The sequence below is a fragment of the Leucopleurus acutus genome (genome assembly GCF_964270905.1).
Source record: "Leucopleurus acutus genome assembly, chromosome: 19".
NCBI lineage: Eukaryota > Metazoa > Chordata > Mammalia > Artiodactyla > Delphinidae > Leucopleurus > Leucopleurus acutus.
In genome coordinates this window covers 49,835,270-49,855,893 of record NC_139161.1, presented here as the reverse complement: position 1 = coordinate 49,855,893, position 20,624 = coordinate 49,835,270, and the positions used below count along the sequence as shown (strand labels likewise).

The window sequence follows — 20,624 nt, the reverse complement described above, 5'->3', positions numbered from 1 at the left end:
CAGCCTGGGTGAGGGGAGGGGCTGCTGCCCAGTGGGAGGCCTGGCCTCTGGCTGCCACCCCAGGGGTCGTAGAAACAGCTGGTGGCAGCAGCACAGGCCGAGGGAGGCGGCAGGGGCTGGCTGGGCTGGCCGAGCTACAGAGGGGCTTCCTGGAGTATCCAGCCACAGGTACCTTGGAGCAGCCCTGGGCTGAGAAATCTGAAAACCCCTCCCTTCCTGGGCTGTGGGCCGGGTTGTTGGAACACTTTCAGTTTTGTTTCTCTGCCCGCAAGAACCGAAACTCCTCGAAACAGAAAGACTCCGCAGACCAGAACATGGAGGCAAACTTCCAGGCGTGCAGGAACTGGTAAGAAGTTGCTTTCCCGGCGGCCGACCTGAGGCTGGCTAGTGAGAGGGGCAGACAGGATAAGGCTGTTTCTGAAGTTAAGAGAAAAGGGCCCTTGTACCCAGGAGGGCTAGGGTGGAAGATTTAAACTCAGGAGATGTAGGAAGATGATGAGAGATGGTCAGGGTTGGCTAACATCTCACCCCAGATATTTCAGTCTTTCTGGGACAGTTCTAAAGCCAAACAGCCAGGCTAACTGTCCCTGCTGGGCTATTCATATTTTTCAGAACTTGGGTCCTAACTTGGAGTTCTGATCATATGCTCTTCACACCAGTCTTAGACAGAAAGGGGCCCACGGAGGTTGTCCGGGACCACACCCGCCCTCACCTTGAGAGGGTGCTGTGGAGCAGGGTGAGGAGATAGAGCAGGGGTCCCAGACCACACGTCTAACTCGGGGAGACCTGGCCCCTTGAAGTACCTCACTCTCGAAGCTCCCTACCTGTGGTGGGAACCAGGGGGATCCCTCCCAGAGAGCTTTCTCCAGGCAGACTCTCCTGGCTGAACCAGCTCAGGAAGAAGAGCTGAAGGGCCAGGCCGGACAGAAGGAGAAAGGGGCCAGGCCGGGCAGAGGGACAAGAATAGAGGAAGGGAGTGGGAAGCAGCTTTTGTGCCACCTGCTTGGGCTGTGCAGAAGCCAAGACCTTGTTCAGACCAAGCAGAGTGAGGCTCTGGCTACTCCCCTCTGGCCACATCCCGTGTGCCCAGGACATGGGCGGGCAGCTCTCATCATCCTTTAGGCCTTTAGAGCTGTGGCCACTACGTGTCCTCTCTCCCAAGCTGCCACAAGCAAGGGCTGGTTGAAAGGAAAGGAGAAGTATTAAGAAACGCCCTGCCTGGGAACTGGGAGGGTCAGAAGCCTGTGTTTTTTGGGGTTTCCAAGAAGGGTCTCAACCTCTCTGTGGGTTGCACAGGTGAGCCTTAAGGCAGGGAAAGGTAGATGGCTTCTCGTTCTGGGAGACCTGGGAAGCTCTCCTTATGGGGATTCTGAAAGTTGGCATTGCCCTTGCAAGGCTCTGAGTGGGCATGCAGGCCTGGATTTCCAACTGGCTGTGGGCCAAGCAGGGGAGTGCTTGAAAATAGACAAAATATTTGAAAGAATTTGATATTTGTTATTTCATTTTAAAAACAGCTTTACCAAGGTATAATTGACATAAACTGCATTTATGGTACCTTTTAAAACTATTTATTTATTTATTTGGTTGCACCAGGTCTTAGTCAAGGCAGGTGGCCTCCTTAGTTGCCACTCACCGGCTCCTTAGTTGTGGCATGTGAACTCTTAGTTGTGGCGTGCATGTGGGATCTAGTTCCCTGACCAGGGGTTGAACCAGGGCCTTCTGCATTGAGAGTGCACTGCGCCACCAGGGAACTCCCTGTGGTACACTTTTAAAGTGCACCATTTGACATGTTTGACATAGATATATACCCATGAAACCATCACTGTGACTACTAAAATTCAATAAACTATCAAGTTAGGAAGAACAAAAGGGAATTTTATTCAAGCCACACTGAGAATGATGACCCAGGAAGCAGATTCTCAGAAAGCTCTGAGAACAGTCCCACCAGTTAAAAGTCGAAGGCACAGTCATGTACATTTTTGAGACAAAGGATCATACATCAAAATGACATACTGGGGCTTCCCTGGTGGCGCAGTGGTTGAGAGTCCGCCTGCCGACGCAGGGGATGCGGGTTCGTGCCCCTGTCCGGGAAGATCCCACATGTCGCGGAGCGGCTGGGCCCGTGAGCCATGGCCGCTGAGCCTGCGCGTCCGGAGCCTGTGCTCCGCAACGGGAGAGGCCACAGCAGTGAGAGGCCCGCGTACCGCAAAAAAAAAAAAGAAAACAAAAAGACATACTGATATTTCACAAAAAATTCACCAAGGATACATAGTCCAAGTAAGCACGTACAAAGTGTGCCAAGCAAACAGCGAGTCACGGTCACTAGGACCCCTACGGGGCTGGGAAAGAACCCTATTCTTTTATGAAGTTCCATTGCCAGCTTCAAAAGAAAGAAAGAAAAAATTGATCTTTACCATCGAGCAGGCACTCCCATCTTTGAGGAGCTCTGGTTAATGTGTAATACAGATGCACACCGTACATTAGGGAGGGAGGAGGCCCAAACAAACACAGAGAATTTTATGTTTAATTTTTTCTTGTCCTGCCTCAAAATATAAATTATATTTCATCAAATCACAATCAAGATGATGAACGTATCCATTCCCCCCAAAAGTTTCCTCCGGCCGCTTTGTAATGTCTGCCTCCCGCCCCTCCTTGCCCGCCCCCTCTCACCCCAGGCAGTAGAAGGGTTTACAGAGCATCCTTACACTTATTTTATGAGTTTGCACTGTTCTGATCTAGGACCAACATGGGGAAGGGGGGCAGGTGGTATCGTCATCATATTTTCAGAGCTTGAGGCCTTGAATGATCTTAATCCAGCAGCCGTGGAGACGAAATACGGCTCCATGCTTTATACCATGAAATAAGCCTGTTTTTCCTCCCTCTTGATCCTGCAGCAAAAGAAGCGGGGCCCCTGGCCACTTGGCCCTCCATGGGGCCCACTCTCTGCTCTTCAAGGTCCTCTGTCCGGAGTGCAAGGAACCGGTCCTACAGGATACGATGGAAGAGCACAGCGGGGGCGGGCACCAGCAGGTGGGGAGGCGGAAGCAGGGATGGGGGTGGGGGCACCAGGTGGCCAGCCGGAGCCCGGCCCGCACTGCAGCCCGTCTCAGGTGGGCACCCCGCACCCAGCACCCCCTGTGAAGTGGAAAGGGTAGTTAAATCTGCCTTTCTTATACTGCACTGAGTCAACCCTGGTTTTCCCATCCCCTATCCTTTCCCTACAGGCGAATGGGTCCAGCCAAGGCAAGGGAGTCCCTGTTTCAGGAAAGGTAAAATGTTCCGTCGAGATGCGTCAAGAGGAGAGACAGGAAAGGAGAGCTCTAGAAGGCACTCATGGCCAAGGCTGGTCAAAGGTTAACCTTTCTCTCCTGCTGTTTCTGGAGATCCTCAAGCTCAGGCACCCATTTCAACTCAGCGGGTCCCACAGATGTGCCTTGAGCACAGGGCTGGTGCTGCAGGGAGACGAGGGAACCTGACTCCTGCCCCCAGGCGCTCACAGCCCCTCACCTGACATGCACAGCCAGGGCCACTGAGCTGGGTGAGACTCCAGCGTCTCCCTCCGTGTTTAGGTGGGGTGCGCAGCGTGTCAGCAGAGCCTGCCAAAGCACTTGCTGGAGATTCACGAGGTGAGAGTCAGCTGTGATTTCTTCTCCCAAGCCCAGGAGGAGGGGAAGGGGCCAGTAAGAAAGATCTCCCCCCTCTCCCTCCCCCAGCTCTCTCTTCTTGCCCAAGGAGGCCTGGGGCACAATGGGGAACTAGCTCATCACAGGGCCTCCTGCCCCCGGATGCCCGTCAGAAGGGCCTGCCATGGTCCACAAGCCCAAGAGAGCTCGTGTTTGCCAAGGAGAGTCCCCCCACCCCCTGGCCTTTCCCACCTGCTTTCTCTTACTGGCTTCAGTCCCCCAGGGAAATAAGCTCATATCCCCAAAGCAACTGCAGTCACTGCAGGCCAGTGACCATGCCCGTCCCGCCTGCTTCCCCGCAGGCCAAGGAATGCCAGGAGCGCCCCGTTGAGTGCCAGTTCTGTGAGCTGGCCGTGCGCCTCAACAAGGTGGACATCCACGAGCACCCCTGCGGCAGGCGGACGGAGGTCTGCCCAGACTGCGGCCAGCGCATCGTGCTCCACATGCTGGCCCGGCACAGAGACGAGTGCTGCGGTGAGCAGACCCGGCTCCAGAAAGGTGAGCAGGGGTGGCAAGGAATGTAAGCTCTCAGCAGGACAGGTGACATGTGTGATGACAGACACACGTGTCTCAAATTCATCTGGCTACTCTGGACCACGTACTAGAGTGGCCTTCTTGTGTGTCTGCTGTGGTCTCTAAATGACTGGTCCAGGGACACCAAGACGCCAGGAGCTGCGGGCCTGGGAGCTACACAGATGAGTGCAGAGGCAATGGGGGCCCGACAAAATGGGAGGCTTCCTTGGAAGCCTCAAGCACAATTCCAGCCTGGCAGAGACCCACCTGCATCCTTTTACAGATGAGAAACCTATGCATAGAATGAAACAGGGGCTTGCCAGAGGCACAAACCAGACAGGACATCCAAGTTCCCTGACACCAAATCAGGAGATTTCACCACCATCAGCAGTGGACAGAAGGGATCTAGTTGTAACTCCTGACCTTTGAGCCTATGTGTTGGCCGCCTGGTAGCACTGTGTGTTGTCTTGACCTGGTTACCTCTTCATGAGATGTGTTTACGGAGGACAGCAGTGTGACAGGTCTTGTGTTCACTGGTTGTTTTAGTAACACAGTAACACATGGAGAGAGCCTAAAATGCTTTGGATGGTAAGTCTCTCCTGGTAAACGATTTTATTAAAATCGCCAAATGAAAAACTGGAGTGCTTGAGACGCGTGGACATTTCCAGCATGGCTGGGCTTCAACACAGCCCACAAACGACTCTTCAGCACAACTTCACCAGCACAACACAACTTCAACTAGACAACACAACACAGCTTCAACACAGTCAACAAAGATGTGTGCAATAACTCCTCGTTTGATCACAGAGCTCAGAGACTGGTGAAATGAAAGAGCAGTCAGACCGGACGGGGCTGGCATCTGTGGTAACGGCTCCTTCTGTCTCCTTAGAAACCAGTCCTGCGCCAGGAAAATGTCTCTTCATCAGGGCTGTGTGCTGCCCCGAGTGCACTTTTGCAGCTTAAAGGAAATGATGTGGGTGATTCCTGCTGTGGGTGGCCTGTGTGGCCAAGGACCCTGGCAGTGCAGGACACTCACGGCAGGCCAGGGACAGTTCATCATCAGGACTGCAGGCCATGTACGCGGTTGTGGGACAGTCGGGCTAGCCATTGTCAAGGGCAATCATTTGTGCTGTTGTTTCCATGCTTTTCTAGGGAAGAGAATTCCAGCTCCTGAAAGCAACATCTGCTGTCATTATTGCAACCAAATGATCCCAGGAAATAAGTATTTCCACCATGTGGTGAGTAGAAATTAGTTATTTTCTAATGGTGCCAATAGCTAGTCCATATTCCAAAAAGAGTGATATGAAAGGTAGATTCTGGGTCCAATTTTACACAGCATGGATAACAGAGGTTCCCATATTTAGTTTTGCTTTGTTCAAAAAGGGATGTTGTGAATTGGTGTAGGCTAATTTAGCACACATCATTGGTCTCCCATCGTGCCAGCCCTTCAAGGAGCCTCCCTGACCAGTCCAGCTATCGTTGATCACCTCCAAACATCTTCAGCCTTCAGGGCCTGGCCATGGCAATTTGGTCCTTAATAGGACCTGCCTTATTATTTTCTGTCCCATGCGGGAGTCTTCTCAGTTAGACTGTGAGCTCCCTCGAAAAAGTTAACAACTTTCTCCATCTTCCCACAGTGAAACTGGTATCAGGGCTAGGTACCAAAAGGGGGACTCCGTAAAGATGTCACGATGTGATTGATTGATTGATTGCTTTTGCCCGGGAACATTCACAGACTCCTCCCTCCATCACTCGGAGCTCGTTTTAGTGCATTAGCCCGTGCCAAGCTGCTCCCTTCTTTTGCAGGATGGAGCATTTTCTTTCTGGGGAAACTTCCTAAGGCTTCTCTCCAAAGAACTCATTTTCTTCCGCTTCGATGGAGCACTGTTTGTTCTTTCTTTACCCTTCAATTCAGACAAACATGAATATCAGAACTAAAGAGACCCTAGGGATGATCTAGACCTTTTTGTTTATTGTGGGACAATACATATAAAGTTTACCATTAGTGACATTTAGTGCATTTTAATAGGAATACTTGACTTAATAAAGTCTAAATTAATCATATTCCCTACCCTCCTTACAAACAATATATGGATTTGAGAACATGTTGACTCCGATTCTCTTTTCCCGCCTTATATGTAAACGCTATGGAATTTAGTTTCACCTTGTTTTTTTTGTGGTTTTTTTTTTTTTTTTTTTTTTTGCGGTACACGGGCCTCTCACTGCTGTGGCCTCTCCCGCTGCGGAGCACAGGCTCCGGACACGCAGGCCCAGCAGCCATGGCTCACAGGCCCAGCCGCTCCGCGGCATGTGGGACCCTCCCGGACCGGGGCACGAACCCGTGTCCCCTGCATCGGCAGGCGGACTCTCAACCACTGCGCCACCAGGGAAGCCCCTCACCTTGTTTTCATACTATCCCTCTTTAGTCATTATTATCGTTGTCATTTTATGCAATTCATGCCTGCTTGGATATACTCACACATTCACCTTTCTCTTTGCTCACGTTCTTTCTTAAACCCCAAGCTTTCCATCTGGGTAGGATTTCTCCCTTCCTGAAATACACGTCTAGGTAGTTCCCTCAGCAAGAAGCTGTGAGGAGTAAATTTTTAGCTGCCTGCACAGGTACTTTTTTCCTGCATTACTGAATGGTAGTTTAACTGGGTGTCCAATTCTACGTTAACCGTTATCTTCTCTTAGCGTTTTGAAGTTTATTCCACCGTCTTCCCACCTCCATGATTGCTGTTGATAAGTCTGCTCTCAGTGTAACTGCCATTCTTTTGTGGATAACGCTTTTTCTTTGGTTGATTTCAAGATCTTCTTTGCCTTTGATCTTCCTGGTTTCACTGCAATGCATCCAAGAGAAGATTTCTTTTTATTCATCCTGCTTAAAACAATATGCTCAAGTGTGTTTATTATTTTCTTTCTTCTTCAGAATTTCTCCTGCCCAAATCTAAAGATTTAGTTCTGCCTTAATCAGTTCTGAAAAGTCTCAGCTCTAATCTCTTGGAATCCCCACTATTCCCTAACCCCTCCATGTTCTCCCAACTCTTTCTGTGGAACATATTAGATGTACATCAGGCCTTCTCGTTCTATCCTCGTGTCCCTTAACCTTTCACATTTTCTATTCCTGCTCCTATGTTCCGAATAATTTCCTCAAATCCTATTTTCAAGTTCGTTCTTTCTTGGCCAAATCTAACTTGCTATTTTTAAGCCTATCCATTGAGGTTCAGTGTCTGTATTTTTCATTTCAAGAAGTTCTGTTTATCTCTCTTTCAAATTCACCTACTCTTTTTTTCATAGGGTCATGTTCTTTTCTCTTGTTAGAATCATTTTTAATTAATTTATTTTACAGTCTCTCTCCTATAGTTCTGTTATCTGAACTCCTTGGAGACTAATCCTGCTAATGGTTGTGTCTGTGACTCTTACCCAAGGTAGAGTGTTTCCTTGTGTGTACATTTGAATCACGAGCTTCTATTTGGTGAGACTCTATCTGTGAGAATCCTGTATGACCTAGTGTGGGATTATGTAACCTCCAGAGGGATTTTGTGATTGCTTCTGCCATACATCCCAAATTTTACATGAATTCTTCTGCTTGGGTATTCCCAGAGCATGAGGATTTTGTAAATCTGAACCCCAAATACAAGAATGGCATGAGCCTTGGATTTTGAGTTTTCAGGAGTGTCAGTTTCGCTTCCGCACCCTCAATTTCTAGTCCAAGTAGACAAGCTCTCTTGCCACTTTCCTTTTCCAATTAGCCGATTCTTTTCTCTTAGCCACCACAGGTTAGCCTTCAAGGTTTCCAGCTTTATGCAGGGAAAGGGGAATCTTACTTCCAATTCCACATCTTGTGTGGATGGGACTCTTCTCTTATCCAAGCTCTTAGATACAAGATTGGCCCCACATCTCCTCCTGAAGTGTCAGCTCATGTGCTTAACAGGTCAGGTCTTCATCCTGGAACACGGAGCTTGCTTGCTTGCAAAGTCAGCTCAGTGAACGTCATATTTTATCCAGCATTTCAGAGTGGGAATATTTCAGGTTATCTTGCCTGTTGTATTGTCCACCATTAAAGCTGAGGTCATTTTAAAATTTGAAGTATGACTCATAATTGCAGGACAGATGCCGTCCAATCTCAGACTCTGTGACATATTCTCCAGTTGGGAAACCAGATATTCCTCCTTCATCCCTTTCAAGTCAGGCTGCTGAAGATCAAACTTCCACAGCAGAGAAAGACATCCGTCCAAAGACGAAAAATACAAGCAGATTTCGCCTTCTTTCTGAAAAGTCAACGCGGCAAGCACCAAGAGGCACAAACAAAACCACGGATCTGCCTTTGAAGTCTGATGGCAAGCTCAGGGCCTCCTCTCCTGTAGAAGATGAGACAGCCTATGACATTCTGAGGAGGTGTTCTCAGTGTGGCATCGTACTTCCCCTGCCAACCCTAACCCAACATCAGGTACCCAGCCTCCATTCTCTCCTCATCCGGCTGGGAGCCATCTGGACAGTGTTTAAAGAAATCCAAGACCTGCAGGATATTCTCAGACATCTTTATCTCCCCTTTCTCTGTGTGTCCAAATCCATTCTCATAGCACCTATCACCTGGTTATATATGTGCATCATCTCCCACCTCTGAAGGCAGAGCCAGATCTTTCCTCTCTGTATCTCCAGTTCCCAGCCCAGGGAATAACCACAGCAAATGCCCCAAAACTGTGGAGCAAACAAATGGACAGAGCATACCCAATCTAGCTGTCTAGCTCATAGCGTAGATAAGGCAATCCAGGCCCAGAGATGAGAGCCTTGGTCAAGATACTAAGTCAGTTGGTATCTTACCTCCAGCAGATCAGGATTTGCAGCCTCAAAAGCCTGATTTTTTACATCCTAGATTATTTTCCAATAATAATAAGAATTAGTATGAGGTAGTTAACCATTATGTACCAGTTACAATGCAAAGCTCTTTACAAATGGTTAATCATTATAAAAAACATGCAGGTATTTTATCCCTATCTTACAGATAAGGAAGCCAGACAGAAAGGTTGAGTAGCTTCCCCAGGATTATACAACTAGAGAGTGGCAGAATCCAGCCTAAAATACATGTGTATATAGTTCCAAAGCTTATGCTTTTAAGCCCCAAACAGGATGCCTCACTCAAAAAAAAAAAAAAAAAAACTTTCATTATTTGATGTTTTTCAAAATACAAAAGTACTAGATACTACTAAATACTAGATTTTGTTGTAACCAGTTGACATGATACCATACAAACAAATAGAAAGATAAAGCTCATTCTCCCCCACACCCACCCCCCTTCCCCAGTTCCACGCCCTGAGATACTAGTTTCAGTATCCTGGTGGGTGTCCTTCCAAAGCTTTAACTCTGTTCACACAAACACGAACAAGCCTCTATGGGGTTTGAATTGTTTTTTCTTTTCCCCTATATATCATCTTCCTATATTCATTACTCTGCCATTTGCCTTTTTCACTGAATATATGATGCACACTCCTTACAAAAAAGTAGACCTAGATCTTGTTTTTTCTAACTTCTTCTCTATATGCACACAGCACATGATTTTACAAAGCTGAGTGAATTTCATACTTGCTGGGGGTGTTATTAGTGCCATATTTCCTTGCCTCCCACAATTTGAAATTTCCTTCCATACTTCCCTCCATCCTTACATAATAGGGTCGCCGAATTTAGCAAATAAAAATTCATTACTTGGGACAAAAATAACTACAAAATAATTGCATGAGACATACAAAAAACATTCTTTGTTTCTCTGAAATTAACTGGACATCTTGTATTTTATCTGGCAACTCTGTTGTATAACCACTCACCCACATACACATTTGGAGTCCAATTATACACATTTCTTTGCATCTTAATGTTATGATTCATCAATACCCAAGGACATCCCTCCAAGTCAAATGATGTTGCCCCCCGCTTTTTAATGGCATAAGAGTCCATGGTGTGGGTATCCTCTAAACTGTTCATCCACCCGCCTCATGGTGATAGATAGGCCTCTACTAAACATTGTCCCAAGCCTCCCATAGACCCCTCATGGCTCGCTGGGCTCCATACATTTTCTATGCCATCTGTAGCTCAGGGTTCCTGCTCCGGGAACTGGGGATAGGATTGCCCAGAGATATCCTAGGAACTAACACTCCCCACTTTAAACACACTGAACTTTTTTAATGTCCATTTCTTTAGGAGAAATGCTGGTGGTTAGCTTCATCAAAAGGAAAACAAGCGAGTAGTTCCAGCTAGCTTTGGAAAAGAAAAGGTACAACGGATTTAGAAGATTTTGTTTTTACACTGGTTTTGCTGCTTGCTTTCTGTGCTAGTCTTTACTTGTGAAAAGAGATGGGTTTTATTCACTGGGTTTCTTTCTTGTAGAAGAAAAGGTTTGGATTCTGTTTTCCTCCTTTTGAGCCGAGATGTTGGTTTCCCCAAGAGCTCCAGATAAACCAGAAGAAAAAAAGGGCTCTGACTCTTCTGCCTGAGAATTCTGATCAAGCGTCTAGGCTCCACACAGCCTGGACACCTTAGGGAACCCAGCTTTGTCCCCGAAGAATAAAAAAGCCCTCCCTGAAAACTTGTCCTCCACCTTTTTGTAGATTTTTCATTGGTATTCCAGGGCCACGGATGGCAGCGGCTAGCACGGCAAGGAAAGGGGAGTGGCAGCAAAGAAGAAAGGGAGAAAGGAAGAGAAAAATGAGGCTGGGTGGCAGGGGAGAGCCAGAAAGCACAAAGACGTGCTAGTGAGGGCTGTTAGTTGGGAGACACCTAGAGATGCAGCCCACCTCCCAGCAAACAGCACACCCTACCTTTCTGCCTGGCCCGTGGGGAGAGCCCAGACCCCACCAGGGAAGGAAGGGCCCAGGACACCCCACCCTCCCGAAACTGGAAAAGTGGGGCATTTCTCAAGCTTTGTCAAGTTGTCGAAGTCAGGTTTGCTTAAGACTTTCCTTAGGTCGGCAGCGACAGTGGTTTCCCGAAGAGAGGCGCCGCACGCTGGGTCCTCGGGACTGGACAGGACCCCGAGGATGGGTCAGGACAGGAAAGGTGGCGACTGCGCGGGCCTGCGCCCCAAGTCTGGGGGCAGAACCTCTTCCTCGCAAGAGGAGGGACGGGCAGGGGTCGCGGGGCCCAGCCTTCCGCCTCTGGTCCCCCCGGCCAGGGCGCCTTCCCGGGCCACCTGCGCGGGGACCCGTCTTGCCCCGCACGCGCACGATCGGTTGAGCTGGCAGCCCCAGATTTGGGCCCCGCGGCCGCGGGCTTGAACAGAGCCCGGCAAGTGGGGGCGCGTCACAAAGGCGGCCGGCCCCTCGGCCTCTAGCCCCTGCGGGGCCGGGCGCGGAGCCCACCGCCGGTGGCGTCGGAGCCGAGGCGGCGCGGGCGCAGCAGGCCGGCGCTCGCGGTCCCAGCAGCCCGAGCAGCGAGCGGCGGGTAAGGCGACGCGAGCGGGCGCAGGCCGGGGACGCCCCGAGGCCAGCGCGGGGGTGCGGGGCTGCCCTCCTCACCTGCCGCCCACGCAAGGCTCCTGGGCCACCTCCCCTCCCCGGGTGATCGGACACGTAGGTTTCCTCCCAGGCTCGGCAGCTGTGTGACGTGGTAAACCCAGCCTAGGTTCCAGCGTCCTTAGGCTGGGTTGGAATCCCGCTCCCCACCTAGCACGCCATCTCACCGGGACACTTTCCTAACCTCCCATTTGTAAATACCTTCCCTACAGGGATGTTTTGGAAGCACCTTGGCACCCACATTCTGATGGCAGCAAGCACTTGTATAACATTTACTGTGTGCCAGGCACTGTTCTGGTGCTTTCCGTATATCAGCCCGTTTAATCCCCCCAACGCTAGGAGAAAGGTACTATTATTACCCATATTTACAGATGTGGAGACTGAGGCATAAATAAATTAATTAACTTGCCTAAGGTCACATACCGCAGTTGACAGAACCAGGATCCAACCCACTAAGCTACAAGAGGGGAGGTTCCAGGCGGTGACATGACTTTTGGACCACTTGCAACACCTTTTCCAGCCCACCAAAGATGTTCTTCCAATCCCCCTGCCCCCCATGGCTTAAAGTGTCGTATAATTCTTCAGACCCTGTGACCTTGCTGGGTCAAAGGGCTTCGATTAGCTTTCTAACTGGTTTAGCTTTTTTCTTTTCTTTTTTCTTTTCTTTTCTTTTCTTTTTTCTTTTCTTTTCTTTTCTTTTCCCTTGACCGCTCTGGGAGGCTTGTGGGATCTTAGTTCCCTGAACAGGGATCTAACTGGTGCCGCCTGCAGTGGAAGTGAGGAGTCCTAACCACTGGACCGCCAGGGAAGTCCCTGGTTTAGCTTTTCTTGAGCATCTCTTAGGTGCCTTGCTCCTTACTAAGTGCCGTGGAGTCCCCTAGCCCCGGGCAGTTTATATGTGATTGAAGACACAATCTTATTTCTTCATTAGTTAAATGTTTAAGAACTTCCTCAAAAGAAGAATGAGGCTGTCCCTAGTCTCAAGGAGTGTGTGGGTTTCTGGGAGAGAAAGGCTTAGATTATACTAAGATTATACTAAGGATGGACACAGAGACAGAGGGGAAAGAGAAGGGGAGCCGGCTGACCCCACTGGAGCCCTGTGTCCTGGGTGGGGGCAGGCTGCTACCAGTTCCCGTGTGGAAGTCTGTCTGGGTGGGAGATGGGAGGGCCGGCTGGAGGCAGGGGCCAAACTGTTCTGTAGGTGATCATGGGGTAGGGAGGACAGAGGCACGGGGGAAGACCCCCAAATAGGTCCCCTACGGGAGCTTGCTTGAGGATGCTCATTGCCACTGTGCTGTTGTGGGGAGCTGGAAGAGGGCTGGGGGTCCATCACAGGGAGAGTGGGTAAGAGAGAGAAGGGGATACCCACCGCCGGGTCTATTCAGATGACAGATGCCGTGTGAGCCGTACACAGGGCAACGTGAATGATGCTTACGGGCGCTGAACACACATTTGGCAAGCGCGCACACAACCAAAAAGCAGCGCATCAAACACGCTGGAATAGTTGCCTGTGGTGGGGAGCAATGGAGTGGGACATAGAATTAAAAGGGAATAAATGAATAAATAGAATCAAAGAGAGGTCTTGCACAGACAAGTGTCTGTCCCGAACTGAAAATTATGATTACTTGTCCCTCTGAACCCAAGGCCTGAAAAGTGGACGTAGGAAAAAAGTATAAGAGAAAGAGTAAGAAAGCCCAGGTCTAGCCTGAGTCTTGTTACTAACTTGCTGTGTGACCATAGGCAAGCCCCTTCACCTCTCTGTGCCTAGTTTCCACGGGTTAAAAAAAAAAAAAAATCAATTCTCAGATCTCTTCCAGCTCTGAGTTTTTGTGAACCACAATGAATGATCTTGGGTTACCTGGTAAAGAAGCCAATAAAAGCTTTATGGAGTGGTAGGGCTTGAACTTTAAAAATGGGGGGTTTGGGAGACATAAAGAAAAGGAGGGTAGTTCTCAGGCAGGGGAAACATTGAAAGCAAAGCCATGAAGATTACAGCAGATGGCTATGAAAAGTCTGACCGAGGGCTCAGTGTATCTGGCGGGGCCTTAGCCCAGTTCTTCCCTGGGACTCCCTAGCCTGGCTGGGGATACCACCTGCAATCCAACAGCCAAGTCAGAGACCTTTCAGTCCTCCCAGTTCAGGTGTTCACCAGTTACCAAATCATGTCTGCCAAAGAACTCACTACCCACCCCGATTCCCACTCTAATGCCACCCTAGTCCCAGGCTTCAAGCCTGGCCTCTACTATGGACCATCCTTCCTCCATTCCCCCAGAGTATTCTTTCTTTACCTCAAGACTGACCACGTCGCTTCTGGGCGTGTGATCCTTCGACCTGCCCTGACCTCAGCTGAGGTTCTCCACCTTTGTTCTGCTGCTGCATCTTTTGAATATAAACACAGCCGTCAGCAATGCTGCTCAACACAGACACTGATTCTCATCCAGAGAAGATGTCAGAATTCCAAAGTCTTAGGGAGAGGGGACAGTGAGAATCCCTGGCTGTAGGACACAGCCTTTATCACATCATTCAGAACATCTTGAATGATGCCCTTGAACCAGCACTTCCCACTGCTCCAGCTCCAGTTCCATCACTCCCTGACCCTCACAAGTTAAGCTCCAAGCAATTTTTAGTTCCGTGAATGTGAACACATCTCGCATACTCACAGTTCTGTGGCTTTGCCCATCTTGTTCCCTCTGCCTGGAATATACCAGTTCCTCCACCACCAACCTGTCTGCCTTGCAAATCCTACTCACCCTGCAAAACCCAGCTCAGATGCCACCTCCTCTGAGCAGCCCTCTCTCCTTCTTCTTACACAGACAGAACTAATACCCCCGTTTGTGCCACCCTGCACCATGAATATGCCTGAGGATTTTCATGCCTCCCACAGTGCTGTCATTGAGTCCTGGTCTATGTCCCTGATAGACCCCTGATAGGCTGTGACTCCTTGCAGGTGTGCACAGTATGGTGGATTTATCATTGCACCCCCTGCGCCAGCCCAGTACCTACACATGGGGCCATAGTGCAAGTTTGTTCCATTGGGTTTAATATGTGTTTGGCAGGTAATGGTTCTTCCTTTTTACTCCCCACAGAAAACAAGTGATTGCTTTTCTTTCCTCATTTTTGGAAGCCCTGCCTACCACACAGCTGCAGTGGACATCCCGGTTCCTTGATGGACGAAGAAGGCCAACTGACCCAGCCTCAAGACCAGAGCTGCTGGGCCACCCTGCCCGATGTGTGCCTACATCGTATTTTCTGGTGGCTGGGAGACAAGGACAGGTCCAGAGCAGCCCTTGTCTGCAGAAGGTGGAACCAGATGATGTATTCGGCTGACCTCTGGCGATACAGGGCCATCACGTTTAGTGGGAGACATTCCAGGGTACACGCGTACGAATTTGAGTCGGCTGTTTGGTATGTTAAGAAATTTGGTCGTTATCTGGAGCACCTGGAGATCAAATTCCTGACTCCTTACAGCGTTGTCCTGACCAAGAAGTTCCAGGTCACCATGCAAGGCCTTCTGTCGTGTCTGGGCAAGAGAAACAACCGTCTGAAATCTCTCTCCATCCAGTACCTGGAACTGGACCGCCTGGTCTGGAGGAACAGCGTCAGAAGCTTGTTCTTGAAAAGCTTGAGCTCCTTCTTGAAGAAAATGGGCAAACACCTGGATCATCTCAACCTAAAAGGGGCTAGGCTCACCGTGGAGCAGGGCTGCCACATCCTCAACTCCCTGAGCTACTTAAGGACAGAGAGTGCGGTGTCAGAGCTCAACATCGAGGACTACTTCAGCCACCGCCTCGCTGTCTACAGCAGCCCCCAGTTCAACCAGACCATGGCCACGTTCCGCAACCTGGTGTCCCTGACCCTCAACTACAACTGCATCTCCGATGAGCTGCTGGAGAACTTGGGTGAGAACAATGCCGGCACCCTCTGGAGCATGAACATCAAGTGCCACGTTCATGACCCCCACGGGCAGGTCGTCTGGGGCATGTCCTGGGCCAAGCTGGCCAGGTTCGCCACCAAGCTGAAAGTCAACTTCGTCTTTGAGAAAGTCGTGCAGTATGAGCGCTTGGCCCGGATCCTCCTACAGGAGATCCCGATCAGGAGCATTAGTCTGAGAAACTGCTCTTTCAGCAACCCCGACTGGTCCATGAAGCCCACTCTGACGGATCTCCTGCCCACCTTCCGGCACACTCTGCAGGTAGGTATGAGCTGAGGGCTGGGAGGCCTGTGAGGAGTGGCTGCCCCTCAGGTTCCTGCTGGTCCGTGAAGCCCACTCTGACGGATCTCCTGCCCACCTTCCGGCACACTCTGCAGGTAGGTATGAGCTGAGGGCTGGGAGGCCTGTGAGGAGTGGCTGCCCCTCGGGTTCCCGCTCCCTGCTCTTGCCTGGGCTTACACACACTCACTCAAGGTCAAATTGAGGTTCTGGGAAACGTCACCAAACTAAGCCTCCCCCGGCCCCCAAGACCGCAGCAGAGGACAAAAGCTACTGCTCACTTCCTAGACGTGGAAGCAATTCCTGATTGTCTGTCAACCAAGGAGAGCGCCTATATCCCTGGCTCAGAGCTGTGAGGCCTGAGCACGCAGGTGCCTCTACAGGTGAGAAGCAGGGCAGCAGCTTCTACTTCTCCACCCAGTCACAGCAGCACACAGGCCCCAGTGTGACTCCGAACCAGGCAAAAAGCCAAATTTGACCCAAGTTACAGAAGAGCTCAGAGGTGTGGGCAGCTCCCCATCTATAAAATCGGGATCATTTTGTTCCCCCCGCCGAAGACCTCTCAGCTGTGAGGATTGATACTCAAGCGTATAAGTACCACTACTAACAGTGAGGGATGACAAAGTGCTAAGAGCTCATTTACGCTCACACAGCCCTGAAGTGGGCAGGCTGACATCATAGCCATTCGGTGCTGCCCATGGCCACCTGGCTAGTCCATCGCAGGGCCAGGACCACCACTTTGGTCTCCAGACTCCAGATACATTGCCTTGAAACTCCACGTCTCATAAATTTGGATGAGATCACTTTCATTCCCAAATCCCTTCTTCCGACAACTGCTTGTCCAGTGCCCCTTATCTAAAGCACTTGAACCACCATGGGCTACCAGGCCAAAGCCAGGTCCTGAAAGTGTTATGGAATGATCCAACCAGTCCCAGCATCTCTGTCCACATCCGTCTTCCCCTCTGGTGCTTTTCCAGAAACTAAGTTTTGAGTTCAACAACAACCATGAGTCTCTGGACGAGGAGCTGCACCTCCTCATCTTATCCTGCAGGGAGCTGTTTTACTTCAACATCTGGGCTTTCCTTGATGTTAACTTTGTGGAGCAGATCCTGAAGAGTCAGGAAGAAGGGCGGTGTGCCCTGCGCACACTCAAGGTAAGAGCCCACCCGGGGTGGGTTCCACGGGGATCGGGCAAGGGCATCCAGGCCCCTGGGCGGGCAGGCGTCCAGCCCCAGCGTTCCTGCTCTGGGATGAAGGTCAGGAGCGAGGCAGGGCATGGGGGCTGGATGTCTCACAAGTCCGTCCATTGGAAGTTAACAATTTCACGGAAGGGAATCTGGAGGTTTCATCCTTAGCTGGGCTTGGGCTTTTCCTGGTTCTGCCAACAATTGTACGTGTACATCGCTCAGATTGTCTCTGGGGTCTGGGTGATGTAGCCACTGGGTGTGTGTGTGTGTGTGTGTGTGTGCACACACGCGGGGGTGTTTGTCTATCGGCACAGGTGAGAATTTATACAAACAGATATGAGACGCCTGAAGAGGACAGGACACTGCGGCATATTTACAGGAAGTACAGAATGCTGATCGATTCAGAGTTTAACTATTTTTCCGTCGCTTACTGCATGACGTAAGCAGCGCTCTCCAGAGGAAGAAAGCCAAGAGCACTTTGACCTTGACAATCCGAGCCTCACAGAATGACACTTCGGGCATCCCTTACCCCCAGCCCTCTTTCTCCTCTCCCTCCTCTTTGCTAGTTTCACACCAGCATGACACCCCAGCAACGGCTGGGACTTCTGGTCATGTGAAGACCCCAGGTGACTTTAAAGTGCTATATTTACCAACTATCTGGGTGTGATTTCTTTTTTTTTGTCATTTGGTTTTGCTTTTTGACCCTCACTCAGCCACAGAACTGAAAGCCCAAAGCCGCTTGAAGCAGTGTCTTACTCGGGGACCCCGACTCTTGCTAATCTCCCTCCGGAAAAGGTGTAAGTAGCCAGAGAGCAAATGGAGCTGCATTTTCCACTGACTGTCAGCGTCAGTTCAGAAACACTTTCTATCCCAGCTGACCTTCACATGAGAGCCTTCTGCCACTGACGCTGGCCAGGCCTGATCTCAGATGAAAGAAATTCACCAGCACATCCTAGAGTGAAGCAGGGAAATTCCCTCGTTTAGAAGGAGCCTGCTCAGAGCGGGAGCTCCCTACCACAGGAGATCAGCCCCTAATTTATCAGTGTTGTGGACTTGGGTCTCCCACATCTGCTTTCCTGGGGTCTCCTTTATTCCCCATCCAGGCAGCATGGCGCCCAGCCTGCTACAAACGTTCAGTTCTCATGTGGGGCTGAACCAGAAGTGGCCTTTACACTCATATTCACAAAGAATCTGTAATGTCCTGGAGAACTATTCCTAATGTGATGTTAAGTGAAACTGTGTTTAGCGTGATACCGATCATGTAAAAACACAAACACAGTTTTGTGGGTTTTTTTGCAGTACGCGGGCCTCCCACTGTTGTGGCCTCTCCCATTGCAGAGCACAGGCTCCAGACGCGCAGGCCCAGCGGCCGTGGCTCACGGGCCCAGCCGCTCCGCGGCATGTGGGATCTTCCCGGACCGGGGCACGAACCCGCGTCCCCTGCATCTGCAGGCGGACTCTCAACCACTGCGCCACCAGGGAAGCCCTACAGGGTTTTTTTAAGCATAGAAGAGATATACCAAAAATCTTAATAGTTATCTCTGGGTGGTGGGATTATGGGTGATTTTTATTTCCCTTTTCATGCTTTCCCCTATCTCTCAAATTTTCTACAAAGACCATGTGTTATTTTTATAGTCACAGGGAAATCTGATGGGTTTTAAACGGGGAATAAGGGTAAATTCCTGAGCCCGTGCCATTGACATAGATTGCTTTTGGTCTTTTGAGATTTTTGTGCATATAGTTGCTTATGGGGGGGTTTCCAATAGATAAAAATGAATGTATCTCAGAACATTTTGACAAGTGTCTCACTTGCGATTTTATCTTATCTTTTGTATGTTGTGTCCATATTTATGCTTAGCTTTTCAGATCTTTGTTCAAGTTCATATTTATCCAGTGCTTTTCAATTTTCACAGGATTTCCACATTCACTGTCATATCTGAATGTCCCCGCAATGCTGTTGGGTGCCTATGGTTCCTGTTTCATGAACATTCAGAAAAGATCAACACTGGCAAGTGGTGTGGAGTCCCTATCTTGTTACCAAACTTGGGTTCTGCTGCTTGTCACTCAAGAATCCAATACTGAGAGACAAGTGTTGGGTGAAAGGAAAGATAGCTTTGTTGAGGAAGCCAGCAATCCTGGGGAGAAGGTGGACTCATGTCCCAAAGAACCAACTCCCCACTGTTGATCAGGGGCAAGAGCTTTTAAAGGGGAGTTTTAGGGGTGCACAGGTGGGTGGGGGGCTATGTGCAGAACAGCACAGTCAGCTCCAACAGTCACCTTGAAATTGGTCATGCAGAGGTCTGATCAGCCTCATCTTGATTGTTTTAAGTACAGTTAATCTTCAGTTCCAGGGTCGCTTTGTTCCCATTTCCTTGAGGCCAGTTCTTGGAATTGTGCAAGATGGAGCAGCTCATGTCATGGCCACAGTCTGGTCATCATGTAGGTTACTTCTTCCACCTGGTGGAGGTTTCAGTATCTGTAAAACAGCTCAAAGGATATGGCTCAGAATATTATCTGTAGCCCTTGAGGAGGAACTATATGTCCTTGACTTTCCTTAATGGTTAAACTATGATTATTTTGTCTTCTTTGACTGTTTGCATTTCTTTCTGCGTTTTCTTGTCTGATTAAATTTATTCTTTGGCTAAAGTTTTTCTACAGACAAGAGGTGGCAGAGGGTAAGGGGTATCTGTCCCAGAAAGGCCCCATAGGGTCCTGCTTGGTTATAATCTAAGGAGAGCTCCCACGTCTTAGTTGCTGAAACCAGAAGGGCCCTTGGGAGCCATCTAGTGCCTGTGGACCAGAGATGAGGCAGCTTGCTTTAGGGGAGAGGGAAGGCTCAGCTGGAGTGCAGACCACCTGGGAGACTGACTGATTGATTGATTGGTGTAATGATTTATTCATGCTGTGGACCAGTTCTGGTTAGTTTCCTTTCGTCCCCAAACACAGGATCTAAGCATAGAGGACTCTTTTATGGAAAACATGTTAACAGAAGTAACATTTTTATGAACATGTTTTCCATAAAAGAGTGGATTTGGTTTCCAGTTTTGCAAATCTCTTGCACATCCCGCTTAATAGCAGACAGCTGGGTTCTCATCCGGGTTTCTGTGGTCTGTCGTAACGTCAGACGCCGTGCAGGGAGCCTCAGCAAAACTCCAGAGAGAATTAAAGTGAAAAAGGCACGTAACGTCTTGCTATTAGTGGATCTCTTGAAAAAATGTCTCAAGGACCCTCAAAGATCCCCCTGACCACACAGAGAGCTACCGCACAGACCTTCCTGTTCCCCGAGGAATCGAAACAGCAACAAGCCCGGGAGAGTCCTAGTGGGAACGTGCAGAGCACACGAGGTTTCCGAACCCACGGATTTTTAACAGGTATCCGCTTTTTAATTTGCCGCATTCAGAGGCGCAGTGGTAGGTGGAGACACAGACCTGTGGCCTGGCTGGGTGACAGCTTATCCACGCCTGTCCTCCAGTGCAGGGCAAGAGGCCGGAGGGCTGCTCCCACGCGCCTCCCCCTGCTGAGG

At 49.8% G+C, this 20,624-nt stretch overlaps 2 protein-coding genes across 5 annotated transcripts; both read left to right on the top strand.

Moving 5' to 3' along the window:
- Positions 1–304: 304 nt before the first annotated feature.
- Positions 305–10,767, top strand: XAF1 (XIAP associated factor 1). 3 transcript variants are annotated; one of them, XM_082860928.1, is made up of 8 exons: positions 305–346; positions 2,895–3,030; positions 3,570–3,626; positions 3,986–4,181; positions 5,349–5,434; positions 8,392–8,649; positions 10,395–10,467; positions 10,581–10,767. In XM_082860928.1, exons 1-7 carry the CDS (start codon positions 315–317, stop codon positions 10,449–10,451), a joined length of 822 nt encoding a protein of 273 aa, XP_082717054.1. In that variant the 5' UTR covers positions 305–314; the 3' UTR covers positions 10,452–10,467; positions 10,581–10,767. The 3 variants fall into 3 exon arrangements, with proteins under 3 accessions (XP_082717054.1, XP_082717053.1, XP_082717055.1); XM_082860927.1 differs by having other exon boundaries at positions 8,308–8,649; XM_082860929.1 differs by lacking the exons at positions 10,395–10,467; positions 10,581–10,767 and having other exon boundaries at positions 8,388–8,487.
- Positions 10,768–14,802: 4,035 nt separating this feature from the next.
- On the top strand, positions 14,803–17,624 carry FBXO39 (F-box protein 39; the record flags this gene model as incomplete). 2 transcript variants are annotated; one of them, XM_082860641.1, is made up of 3 exons in its annotated part: positions 14,803–15,896; positions 16,892–17,068; positions 17,416–17,624. In XM_082860641.1, the coding sequence occupies exons 1-3, from the start codon at positions 14,871–14,873 to the stop codon at positions 17,542–17,544; spliced, it is 1,332 nt and encodes a 443-aa protein (XP_082716767.1). In that variant the 5' UTR covers positions 14,803–14,870. The 2 variants fall into 2 exon arrangements, with proteins under 2 accessions (XP_082716767.1, XP_082716766.1); XM_082860640.1 differs by lacking the exon at positions 17,416–17,624 and having other exon boundaries at positions 16,892–17,269.
- Positions 17,625–20,624: the final 3,000 nt, after the last annotated feature.

Bases quoted from the DNA above. Each gene is read 5' to 3' on its own strand.
- XAF1 (XM_082860927.1), top strand. From the start codon at position 315: ATGGAGGCAAACTTCCAGGCGTGCAGGAACTG. The intron at 3,627-3,985 runs GTGAGAGTCAGC...GCTTCCCCGCAG, and splicing joins ACTTGCTGGAGATTCACGAG to GCCAAGGAATGCCAGGAGCG. The intron at 4,182-5,348 runs GTGAGCAGGGGT...ATGCTTTTCTAG, and splicing joins GCAGACCCGGCTCCAGAAAG to GGAAGAGAATTCCAGCTCCT.